Consider the following 12086-nt stretch of genomic DNA (forward strand, 5'->3'; position numbering starts at 1 on the left):
GCTGAGTTAACAATTTTGTCTCTAGGCTAGCAGTGAAACCTTGCAGTGTCCCAGATGCAGCGCTTCCGTGCCCGCCAATCCTGGAGTATGCGCCAATTGCGGGGAAAACGTGTTCCAGTGTCACAAATGCAGAGCCATCAACTACGATGAGAAAGACCCATTTTTGTGCCATGCTTGCGGTTTCTGCAAATACGCCAAATTCGACTTAACGTTGCAGGCTAAGCCCTGCTGCGCTGTTGAACCCATAGAGGTAAGTTTCCTAAATTTATTTTTTACTGATGATTTCAAAAATCGTCCTCTGGTGAAAAATAATGTGAATCCTTATATTTAAAGGGAAATATCATTATCTGTCTATAGAAGAATTGTATGACCTATTAACATGAACGCCGTATCCGAAACTCGAGACTCAGTACTACTATACTCTCCTTTCAGAACGACGAGGATCGAAAAAAAACCGTTTCCACCATCAACACTCTCCTGGAAAAAGCAGACCGCATTTACAAGCAGTTGATGGCCAACAAATCTGCCTTGGAATCTTTGGTGTTACGTGTAACTGAACACAGATCGGACGACAAGAAGGACGAAACCACCACCGCCGCAAACAACAACACCACCGCACAGAACCCGGTCAGTGCTGTGCCCATCTCTCAAGTTAAAGTCAACAAATCTATCCAGATGTTAGCACAGCAGTACTGTAGCGAATGCAAGACAAGCTTTGAGGAATTGAGTAAAATTATTCAAAAGGTAAAAGACAGAATTTTGGATTTCAAGAAAATTTAAACGTGCTGCTGCAGTTGAGTAAACTTGGTAGCAATGTCATTTTTCAGTATTGCAAATGTCCCTAATTTGAATAATAACCGAGTTACTCTACATTTCTGTACAACTTTTATCCGTTTCAAATTCGATTTGAACTACTCGATGTATAATACATATATTTTATCTGCAGGTATTGGCGTCTAGAAAAGAACTTGTAAATTATGAAAGAAAACATCATGACATGGATCTTTCCGAGAGTACTTCTGTGTTTGAAGATTTAAAGGTATCTATCTCTTGATTATCACTAGGTTTTCAGGCATATCTGGTAATAACTGTCCTTTTTTAATGCATTCAATATTTTAGATAACCGCCCTTCCCTGTGTCATAAACAAATGCTACGGTTGTGCATCAGCGGCCACAGAGAATTGTCTCACTATGTTGAGAGCTCTCGCTCTCAACAAGGCAACGAGGCAAACTCTGTGCTCCTATGGTCTCATTCAGGTACTCATTTTTCAGGAACGATTTAGGATCGTTATATAAGGTGTCAATTTGAAAACTTCCCACTCCTATTATCTCGAAATGGAATAAACTTTTTTTTTAATGTCGGAAAACGTCGATTTTGTTATCGAGAGGGAACAATTTTTATGTAGGATTCACTGCGCCTTTTTCAACCCTCTACCCCCCAGAGCCACCCTCTCAAATATCTTAAATGGTAAATGAGGTTAAGTGATACACAATCGTGATATATAAAATCGGTTGTTTACAAAACCTAGCCTGATAATATTGATGATTTGAAAAGGAGAATTATAGAAGCAAACACGGCTATTCCAGAAACGGTATTTGAAAATATCAGGGAAGAGTTTCAAAATAGGCTTTATTATTGTTTGGAAAATAATGGAGAACTTTTCAAACAACTAATAAACTAAAAATGTTAAAAATAGGAATTCTAATTTTGAACGTGTTTTTTTTAACCAGTAATAAGAAAAATTATGTTTTTAAGTTTAAAACGGCTATGCAGAAGTCTATTACAACAATTTCCTAATCGTAAGACAAGTTTAAATAAAAAAGACTTAGTTTCAACGCTGTCAAAGTAATAATAGGAAGAATGGATTTAGAATAATCAAAGACGCTTATCTTGATACCGCACCAGTCAATTATAACAAATGAGGTATCAAAATGTAGAGAATGAAAAGCCTTCTAAAAATGATGTATCACTTAATCCTCTTGATCATCTAAGATATTTAAGAAAACGATTCTGGGGAGCAGAGGGTTGAAAGAGGCGCAATGAATTCTACATAAAAATTGTTTACCTTTGATAACAAAACTGACGTGTTCTGGTGATATCTTAGATCTCTCTCGTTTCGAGATAATGGGAATGCGAAGTTTTCAAATTGACACTTTGTATAGAAAAGAAAATATATTTATATTTGCAGGAATTGGTATGGAGTAATTTGAGAAAAGGAAATGTGCGTAACCAAGAGGAGGTTAGACAGCTGCTGTGTACTGTAACCAGGGATAATCCCGATGCGACTGAGGGGCTTTGTAATCTGTTGATGACGCGCATTACGAATTGTCTCAATGGGAATTTGAACAGTACTGATTTGGGTAGGTTTTTCAGATCAAAATTGAATAGTGAATTATAGGTCGCAATGTTTGAACGTAACAAGAATATATCTAATCAACTTTTATTTTTTATATGATTTAATGTATTCTCGTGGGATATTTAGGCTCGACCATCCGCCACGAGATTGCACTTTTAGCTTCTATGTTGGAAGAGGTGGATGATTGTTGGGAACTGAAGTTGAGTTGCATGCTATCGCTGTTTATAAAAGCGTGCGAGGACCCAAAGAGTCCCACTGTGATGGAAAGCGTCATATTACCATGTCTGAAAATCCTGGAATGTTTGGTAAAAATCCAGGAAACTCCCCCACTCGCCGCCAGCAACAAGAAAGCAAAGGAGAAATCCAATTCTGACAAAGCAACAACTGTGCCCAAATTGGCACCATTGCAGGCGCCAGTGGAGGTGCGGAAGTTTTTGAGCAAAGTTTCGGAACACTCGTTTTCTGGTAAGATTTTTAAGATCCCTTTACAAATCAGGTTCTTTAAGTCGGCCGATAGTTTATTCGGCTACGGGGCGCATAATCATGTGCATGCATTTATCAACCAAATTCAAATCGGTGAATGTACCCACTCATGTTTGTTTTTATGCCAATAGTCAACAGGGATCCCAAGAGCTCGTTTTATATTGAGAACTTCAGAAATCACACGCCTGGTTGAAAAAATGCAAATATAAGAAAACCAGTAATTATGATATGAAATTTAACATAAAATGTCATTTGAAGTTATGATTTGATATTCGCTTTCTTCGGTTTGTTGCCGTTTAGCAGCTCCTTCATCGATATTCAAAATTTTTTCATAGGGTGGAAGTCACGCGCCTTACGTCCATCTGACACCACTGCAACGACAGCGGCTGCCAAAGAGGCTGTGCGCATGCAATACTTGGCCGAAAAATATGCGCGCAAGTGGCGCCACCGCGTAAAGAAACTAAGTGGCGACAGCGGAACACTGGCGCTCAGTTCCACCTCGTGGGTAGAGACAGTGATGTTTAATCCTAGCTCGCGGCAAGCGCGAAGTCTGGCTTGCAACATAGTCGAAATGATGTGTAACACTTACGAGCGCAAGATGAAGTTCATCACGTTGCTCACTTGCTTCCTGTCAAAACTGTCTGAGGCAGGCGAAGCTGCCGCCGAATTTTTGAAACTCTACCAGAAGCTTGTTCAGGCCACATCTTGGAAGCAATACTTAACCGTTAAGGTATGGTTCTGCTCTCCAATTTTTGTTCATTTAAAATTATTTTTTTACATTTTGCTAATGTTTTTCATATTTTTTTTAGGGTCTACCGCTCGTTTTGGCGAACTTGATGACACAAGAAATAGAGCAATTGCATCGTCTAGAAGCCACTACGCTAACATCAGACTTGGCCCAGGGTTACGCCTTATATCAGCTAACCGGGCTGCTGGAAAGCTTCTTGGAGGACGCCGCCATCAGGCGACATTACAAATCTAAACTAGTCGGTGAGTTTCAAAATTGATGTTTTTTTTAATACAATATTACAAAAAACTGAAATTCAAAAAATAGTCCATTATTCTTAAAGAGACTCAAAATTAAAGTTTATGTGATGGTTTTTGTGATTTCAAAATGTCTTTTAGGAGCCGTTTTGAACGGTTATTTGTCCCTCAGACGTTTAGTGGTGCAAAGGACCAGATTAATTGATGAAACACAGGATAAACTGCTCGCATTGCTCGAAGAAATGACAACAGGTAAATATGAGAAATCAATTAGTTTTTTCAAAACAATAATTTCGAAAATATTTTCTCTCAAGGCACCGAAGAAGAGACTAAAGCGTTCATGTCAGTATGCATTAAAACAGTAGAACGGTACAGTTTACAAGACATCCTCACACCCGTTTTCATATTCGAAAGGCTGTGCTCAATAATTTACCCCGAGGAAAACGACGTAGGAGAGTTTTTCCTGACTTTAGAAAAAGATCCCCAACAGGAAGATTTTCTGCAAGGTAAATCGAATTTTTAAATGTTCCAAGGGAGCGTAAAAAACTAACTTTTTTTACTTTCTCCTAAGGGCGCATGTTGGGCAATCCCTATTCGAGTAACGAGGTGGGTTTGGGACCCCTAATGCGCGATGTGAAAAACAAAATCTGCCAAGATTGTGAATTGGTCGCTTTACTCGAAGACGATAATGGTATGGAACTGTTGGTCAACAACAAAATTATGAGTCTGGACTTGCCGGTCAAGGATGTATATGTGAAGGTGTGGGTGCAGGAGGGAGGCGACCATGACGCCATGCGAGTTGTGTACAGGATGAGGTAAGTTTTGTATTCATTTTTGAAGCTTTTGTGTCCTCGAAAAAAGACATGGAAAAAAATTGAGAAGGTCGAATAACTTAAATCTACATAGCAAAATTCATAAGTCTGATATAAGCAACCCACTTAATTGTAAGGACCTTTTACTGACATCCTGTATATATCCCGTATCATGCTCTTTTATTTACTTAATACTTCAGTGGCGTATTAGGGAGGATTTATTAAGATGGAAACTACACCAAAATAAAATTTCTGCCTAACGTGAATTTTATCCAAACAACGTATTGGGTGAATTTAGGACGTTACAATTGTGGATGTAAAAAAACAAATAGTAATAAAGTGCAATGATGTGCTATCAGAAAATGTCTATATATATTTAGATCCTCCAGAGAGTCGTATTTTTTAGGGGTCTCCTAGGGGATGCCACCGAGGAATTCATTGAAACCTTGGACAATAAAGAGCAGAGCACCGTCGATAACGAAGAAGTTTACAAAATGGCTAACGTGTTGGCTGACTGCGGAGGTCTGAAAGTTATGGTAACACGATTGGGGGCAATTCAGAACGCCCGTAGAGCTAAACCACTTCTGCAGGTACGTAAGTCCAAAATAATGGAGTATAAATTGTTTAATGTTTTGGTTTAGGTCCTTCTTAAACTGTTCACGCTCAGCGTTAAAGTAAATAGATGCCAAGAGGTGCTCATTGAGCCAGAATTGGGGGCCATTGAAGCCTTTTTGAGGGTTTTGCAGTTGTGTTTGAAAGGCGAACCTGATTCTAGGTAAAACGGTTTCTTCGTAAAACTAAAATCGTTGAATATCTATTTAAATTATTTAATAATTTGCAGTCAGTCAGTCCTAATCGAGCAGGTGCTTGATATAATGGAAACTTTAATGTCTAAAGCCACTACAGAGCCTCTTGATGTCTTTGAGGCGTTATCTCAAACTTTTGGAGGACCTGAGTATGTCAAGGCTTTGCTTTCGTTCACGGTAAACATTAATTGTTCGAAACTAAGAGTTGTATTGATTTTAACCGCAATGTAGGTCCATCCTTCAGTGAAGAACAACACCGCAGTCTTAACTCACTTAACGAGAGTTTTAGCTGCTTTAGTTTATGGCGATGAAGTGAAAATGGGGATGGTACTGCATCATTTCAGCGACAGTGTTTTGTTTGATAGATATGATGCTCTGCATAACATGGATAATCAGCAGAAATTCGAAAATCAGCAGCAGAAAATGGAAATGTTTTGTATGCTCACTAACAGTATTGAGCGCAATGCAATCGGCAACACTTTGAAAGACTACATTTTAAAGTTCGATATCGTGAAAAACGCCTTGAAGTATATTGCGAGGCATGCTCCATGTGTCAAACCAACTCTTCTGCGAACCGATAGTGATGAGTTGAAACGCTTCATCTCGAAACCCGCATTAAAATACATTCTCAGGTATTTTTTACTCGAATTTTGCATTGGCAAGTTGGCTTATGGTTTTGTCGTGCGTAGAATTCTCACAGGTTTGGCGCACAGCCATGAAAACACTCAATTGGAGTTGGCCAAGGCAGAAACCATTTCTATTATCCATCGGTTGGAGCAGGTTTCGTCAGACGAGCACGTGGGGTCTTTGGCAGAGAATTTGTTAGAGGCTCTGTGCACCAACCCTGCGGTTGCCAAGCAGATCGAAGAGGTAAGGTTGAGCAAATAACTTTTAGGCTAGTCATCCTAAAAATAAATTGCCATAACCTAATCTGAAAGTAACAGGTTAGGAAAATTTGGACATATGAGAAAAAACACAACACAAATTACTATCAAATGGTACTGGACTTGCTACAATGGTTATTTAATTTCAGGTGCGAGAATTCACGAGATCTGAAAAGAAGCGTTTGGCAATGGCGATGAGAGAGAAACAGTTGGGGCAGTTAGGCATGTGCACAAACGATAAAGGACAGGTAATATTTGCCCTATCTCTCCCTCTCAGTTCGAAAACCACTTTGACCCATTGAATTCGAATTTTTCTTCTGATGGAAACATACTTTAAACGGTCTTATTTTCTCTGTTAAATTTAGGTGACAGCAAAATCAACAATCCTCCAACAAATTGAGGAATTAGGAGAGGAGTCGGGTTTAGTCTGCTGCATCTGTCGTGAGGGGTATAAATATCAACCTACCAAAGTACTCGGTATTTACACTTTTACCAAACGATGTAACGTTGAGAAGTTTGAATATGCGCCTCGTCAAACTGTCGGTAAGAAATGTATCAAATTTTTGTGTCGAGAATTTAATTTCTAGTTACCACATTGTTACCAAACTTGAGCAGTAATTTTCTGTTTTAAACTGTGAAGCATTTTACAGTAAGGTCGTAACTATGGCATAATGTTAAGTCATATTTTAGTCGCCTAGTAGTAAAACCTATGAAATTAAAACTGTTTAATTCAGAAGTTCAAAAATAAGAATAAAATTAGGGTTTTTTTCCATTTAGGCTATTCGACAGTGACTCACTTCAACGTGGTTCACATAGACTGTCACATGTCAGCGGTACGACTCGCTAGGGCGCGTGACGAATGGGAGTCTGCTGCTTTACAAAATGCTAATACCAAATGCAATGGACTGTTACCTTTATGGGGCCCTCAGGTGCCTGAATCGGCCTTCGCTAGCTGCTTGGCAAGGCATAACACTTATTTACAGGAAAGCACCAACCATAGGTAAGGTTGGTAAATATAGGAAAAAAGTTTTAGGTCTATCTGGAGTAAATGACAGTAGAAGGTGACATGTAATAATTTAAGTAGCGAGCAAATGCAAGGGAGGACATTAACCTCCTCCAAAAAATATCGCAGAGTTAAATTCGGTAACGGCGTAGGCCAAGCCGGTATCTTCGCTATTTTTCTTTTTTTTTGTAAATGTCCACCTTGAAACGTTTTTTAATATGTTATATGATTTTTGCAGGGATATCGGTCATGCGTCAACAGTTCATGATTTAAAGCTGTTGTTGCTGCGATTCGCACAGGTCAAGACGTTCCACGAGGACACCGGCGGCGGCGGCCCGCAAAGTAACATGCATTTGGTGCCTTATTTAATTCACGTGGGACTATATGTCATCAATACGTAAGCATTACAATCATGTGATTAGTAGAAACAAATTATCATCTGATAATGTTAACTCGTCATTGACAATCATAGTATCAGAATTTGACAATTGCGTGAGAAAATATTTGATTTCGTTTTTTCCAGAACAAGAGTATACTTTAGGGAATATGGCTCTCTCACCCTATACAAAGGAACCGATATTAAAGTAGATTTGGCCTATCAGGTGGAAGGTCCATTGTATATGGCCACCTTGGCTTTATTCCTTAAAAGCAAACGCGAGTGGGAGAAAGAACGCCTGGAGCACTTGTCTAGGTATTCTATCACAATTTAAAAGTTGTAAAATTCATGTTTAAAATATGATTCAGGCTTATAGTGATAGCCCATGTGAGGTCGTTTCAGCCCAGACGACTCGATTCGGGCCTTGGTGATAAATCGATCAAAGATTACTACGTTTACAGGCCGTACCTGATATTTTTCGGCCTGATTGACGCTATTTATACATATTTCTTTAAGGTAAGAGCTGCTTTCTTTAGGATCAAATTATGAATGTATCTACTGTTAGCGTTACCCGTAAGTAAATTTCCGTGGAAACGCTGACAGACCTTGGGACTTTGTCAGATTTTGGGTTTTTATCTATATTGGCTTAAAGTTTACATTAATAATTGTGGTGGTTTTTGAGGATGTGGAGGGTGAGTACGATCAATGGCCGACAAATTTGGCGGACTACATTCGCCACAATGATGAGGGACTTATGAAAAATTCTGATAAATTGCTGGCTTTCTACACGGGCGATCTCCTTCCCTGTGCTTCTTTCGCTGAGTTTTGCGATGTGCTTGGTAAGTGTCATTTTTCTGCAGAAAAAAGAGTTAAATATCAGAAAAAGGTAAAATATGATATTTCTTCTTTAGATCTATACGATGTGAACCCAGACACCTACATTACTTCAGTTTTAGATAGTGTAAAGTAGCCCGAAATGTTTGTAAATTAATTGTTTGAATTCCCCTTAGATTTTTCGATTCTTGGAATTTTGTAATGCTGTTATCTAAATTATTTAAAATTTAATTAACTTTAAAAGGCTGAAAATATTAAATACACTTAAAATAACAGGAAATTGTTTTATTCCGAACAAAGCACCTCGCAAACCCTTCATACTTGTCCCATCTTTCCTGCCATTTTTGAAAGAACAGTTTTCTGGCTGCTCATCCCGCCCTGGCTCAATTTTTGTAATGTCAGCTCTTTTCTACCAATAAATTTATTGGTGGCATTCCCACGATGGCTTGTGCTGTCTCCAAGGAAATGGTTTTATACTCCGATATAACTCTCATGGAGAGTCTCGGACTCACCCTGTCCAACCCTTACGCTGCATGTGTCTCCCTATATCGGGACAGTATGCAGGATCACGAAAACCACTACATCCGCCAGTAACCTCTGTTTCCCCGTTGGTCATCCCCCAACATTTGGCAGGAGTCTTGTTAAAGTATTTATTGCTCGGTTAGTACTGTCGGGCACTTTTTGTACATGTGTGAGTGCCCATTTTCAGATTTCTATCCAGCGTCACTCCCAGATACTTAACACTCTCCACGCTTTCTGTGAGTTCCCTTCTCAGTTCAAACTTCATACTCTGCACTTTCCTCCTGCCCGCCAACAGCACCATGTCAGTCTTTTTCTTTGCAACTGTCAGCCCCATTTCTTCCAATTTTTCCGCTACAGATTCCATTGTATACTTTATTTTTTCTTCTAGGTCTTGTAGGTCTAGGTATTGTTATTTATGTTGTGCGATATTATTCTACGCTCAAATTTTTTCCGTAAATATTCTATAGGATTTAGGTCCGGTGATCGGGGCGAGTGAGGTAATGTACTCTTAATGTTGTAGAGCGGCCACTACCTTGTTAAAAGCGTTGTATGCTTTGGGCCGTCGTCATGTATAAAAATAAACGATCTGTTGACGCTCAAATTTTCAGAACTGCTCAGGAAATTTATTCATGTTCAATGTTCAAATATACTTTTCTTTCCATTATTGTATCGACAAATATCAAATTTCCAACTCTTGCAGCCGACGTACAGCCCCACACCATAACACTTCCACTTCCGTGTTGTAGATAAATTTTCAATTTTCTGCTCTGAATTCGGTTTTCTCCAAGCCTTTTGTCAACTATCCAATCCGTCTATATTAAACTTACTTTCGTCGCTAAAAGTATTATCAGAAAAAAAACCAATACGATGCAGCTACCCAATGAAAAATTCTGATAATTTTTGTACGAAAATTTTAAAAAATTATACCACTTTCACATTGCGAAAGAACATGAATGTTACATGAAAATAATCTCTGTACTAATGAATAAATGCACAATGGGATTCATTAAAATCCATTGAAGCATTCTCGAGATATAGCAAAAAGTATGTTTTTTTTTCAAGAATTTTGACCACCAATAGCATTTAAACGAGACACTTTTTTCAAATAACTTTTGAGCTAAATCTTAACGTTTTGACCCAAATAATCTCGTGATACCATTTTTGACATTGATTTTCGGGACACCCTGTATAACGTGGTCCCAAAAGTTCTGATGTTTGATTTGATGTTCCCCAGTATACTTCAACGTCTTGGCTTTATTAATTTTGGATATAAACGGCTTTTTGCGGACACTTCGAGCATTATAATTATGCTTTCTTAAAACAGTTTGAACACATTCAGCACTGCATTTCAGATGCAAATATTTGTCTAGATTTTTAGCGATTTGCGTTATCGTAGTTTTGGGATTTTTCTTATTTTTCGAAGAAAAGCCATTTATGTGGCTTGTTGACTGTCTTTGGACAATCAGTTCTTACTGTTCTATTAATACTGTCATATTTTCCATACGGCTCAATGATATATTGCACCGTTCACTTTGATTTTTTTAAAAATTTTACCAATTTTACTCATTGAGTGACCGTCCGAATACAATTTAATTATTTATTGTTGAAGATCACTTGATAATTCACAATTTCTTGAAGACATATCAGATTATTTCACTAGTAACAATTAAAAATTAAACTGGACTGGATGATATTTACCTACGAATCACACGAGAAGCATAATAAAAACAATTTTTTGCTAATATTGTTAATTCGTACGGAGAAAATGTGATGAAATTTCTCAGGACTTGACATTTTTTGATACGTACGATTAAAAATAAAAATACTAAATAATATATTTATTACACAATATTTCAAATAGTGCTGGTTTACTTATTATGTAAAAATAAATAAAAATACTCGTTTTTGAAAATTTCAAAGCTAATGTTTTAATATTATACGATTGTACGGAGACTTTTTGTACCACTTCACAATTTCAAAGAATTCATGCTATAAGCAAAGGTCTATTAAATTTATACTGTTGTTTTAATTTTATGCATTTTTTTATCATTTCATGGGTGGTCCTATACCTTTTGGAAGCACCTTATTATTAAATCTTTGAGGATTGGTGATTAAAGAATAAAGGATTGAAAAGTTGGATAAACCCAACTTTACATATTGTTCATTTGCCACAATGTTAATGTAATTAAAAAATTGGAATTTTATGTTATTGGGGCTAATGACTAATTCTTATTATCACCAGAAGTTTATGCATTTCCCTAATCTTACATTTTTAAATAATTACCCTGAAGAGTTGTTTTAGACTAAATGCATCACATCATCACATCTAAAAAACTTTAATTGAATAAAAATAAAACTTTTTGAATTATATCATTACTGTTGCAGCAGTGACATAATTTAAAAAATACATACAAAGATTAAGTAGATAAAATAAATTAATAATAATAAAAAAGAGGATTATTTCCCCATTCGTTGTATAGACCACTCTTGCTGGCACAAGGGACATCGGTTGTTCTGTTTCACCCACAAAGACATGCAACAGTAGTGAAAAGAATGATTGCATTCGCCCCAAACCACCACGCAGTCCTGCTTTCCATAGGAATCTTTTTTGCTCTCAGCTTGGCATCGTAAACATGCATCCATGACTTGAACTCTGGGAAAAAACAGATAGTGGTTAATTCTACACTCTCAGGGAGTTAGGTATTATCATATTGATCGCGATTAAAAGTCTTTAATAGTCTTCAAATTACCTGCAAATTGCACAAGTATCACACTCAACATCCCAGCTCCACATTGCCACCGCATTCCACTTTTTAAGCGTGAACATTTTTTCGGCTTTCTGGTTCTCGTTCTCTAATTTCTCGTTGTCGTTTTCGTCTGCCATTTTTCGCAAATTTTAGTAAAGAACTGCAAAAAAATTCAACACAACGTATTTTAAAAATGTTTATGTACTTCGCAACAGCTGATTAGTTAACTGGTCTAAGATTGTTGTCAGATTGTGCAAGAAATCCTTTCGAGAAAGGAA

General features: G+C 37.5%; 2 protein-coding genes across 2 annotated transcripts in view; one reads left to right on the plus strand and one right to left on the minus strand.

Annotated features, from left to right (window-relative positions):
• Window positions 1–8813, plus strand: part of poe (E3 ubiquitin-protein ligase-like protein poe) — a 32086-nt gene extending 23273 nt beyond the window's left edge. Inside the window, exons 59-82 of the mRNA XM_066390273.1 lie at window positions 26–250; window positions 433–744; window positions 947–1039; window positions 1120–1257; window positions 2190–2361; window positions 2484–2822; window positions 3176–3570; window positions 3650–3830; window positions 3966–4076; window positions 4139–4330; window positions 4396–4639; window positions 5043–5226; window positions 5278–5411; window positions 5478–5619; window positions 5674–6074; window positions 6132–6312; window positions 6476–6574; window positions 6692–6869; window positions 7104–7326; window positions 7568–7726; window positions 7853–8020; window positions 8074–8221; window positions 8388–8544; window positions 8617–8813. Coding sequence (XP_066246370.1) covers window positions 26–250; window positions 433–744; window positions 947–1039; window positions 1120–1257; window positions 2190–2361; window positions 2484–2822; window positions 3176–3570; window positions 3650–3830; window positions 3966–4076; window positions 4139–4330; window positions 4396–4639; window positions 5043–5226; window positions 5278–5411; window positions 5478–5619; window positions 5674–6074; window positions 6132–6312; window positions 6476–6574; window positions 6692–6869; window positions 7104–7326; window positions 7568–7726; window positions 7853–8020; window positions 8074–8221; window positions 8388–8544; window positions 8617–8675 — 4635 coding nt within the window. The 3' untranslated portion in view covers window positions 8676–8813. The remainder of the gene's footprint in view (window positions 1–25; window positions 251–432; window positions 745–946; window positions 1040–1119; window positions 1258–2189; window positions 2362–2483; window positions 2823–3175; window positions 3571–3649; window positions 3831–3965; window positions 4077–4138; window positions 4331–4395; window positions 4640–5042; window positions 5227–5277; window positions 5412–5477; window positions 5620–5673; window positions 6075–6131; window positions 6313–6475; window positions 6575–6691; window positions 6870–7103; window positions 7327–7567; window positions 7727–7852; window positions 8021–8073; window positions 8222–8387; window positions 8545–8616) is intronic.
• A 2599-nt stretch (window positions 8814–11412) lies between these two features.
• On the minus strand, window positions 11413–12023 carry Roc2 (Regulator of cullins 2). The gene is made up of 2 exons (XM_066390098.1): window positions 11812–12023; window positions 11413–11714 (listed from the first exon to the last, which is right to left on the minus strand). Exons 1-2 carry the CDS (start codon window positions 11943–11945, stop codon window positions 11519–11521), a joined length of 330 nt encoding a protein of 109 aa, XP_066246195.1. The 5' UTR covers window positions 11946–12023; the 3' UTR covers window positions 11413–11518.
• Window positions 12024–12086: the final 63 nt, after the last annotated feature.

This window comes from Euwallacea similis, chromosome 5 (assembly GCF_039881205.1).
Source record: "Euwallacea similis isolate ESF13 chromosome 5, ESF131.1, whole genome shotgun sequence".
Lineage (NCBI taxonomy): Eukaryota > Metazoa > Arthropoda > Insecta > Coleoptera > Curculionidae > Euwallacea > Euwallacea similis.

Coding starts and splice junctions, on each gene's coding strand:
- Roc2 (XM_066390098.1), bottom strand. CDS start 11,945: ATGGCAGACGAAAACGACAACGAGAAATTAGAGAACGAGAACCAGAAA. Junction 11,715..11,811: donor GATACTTGTGCAATTTGCAG/GTAATTTGAAGA, acceptor GTTTTTTCCCAG/AGTTCAAGTCATGGATGCAT.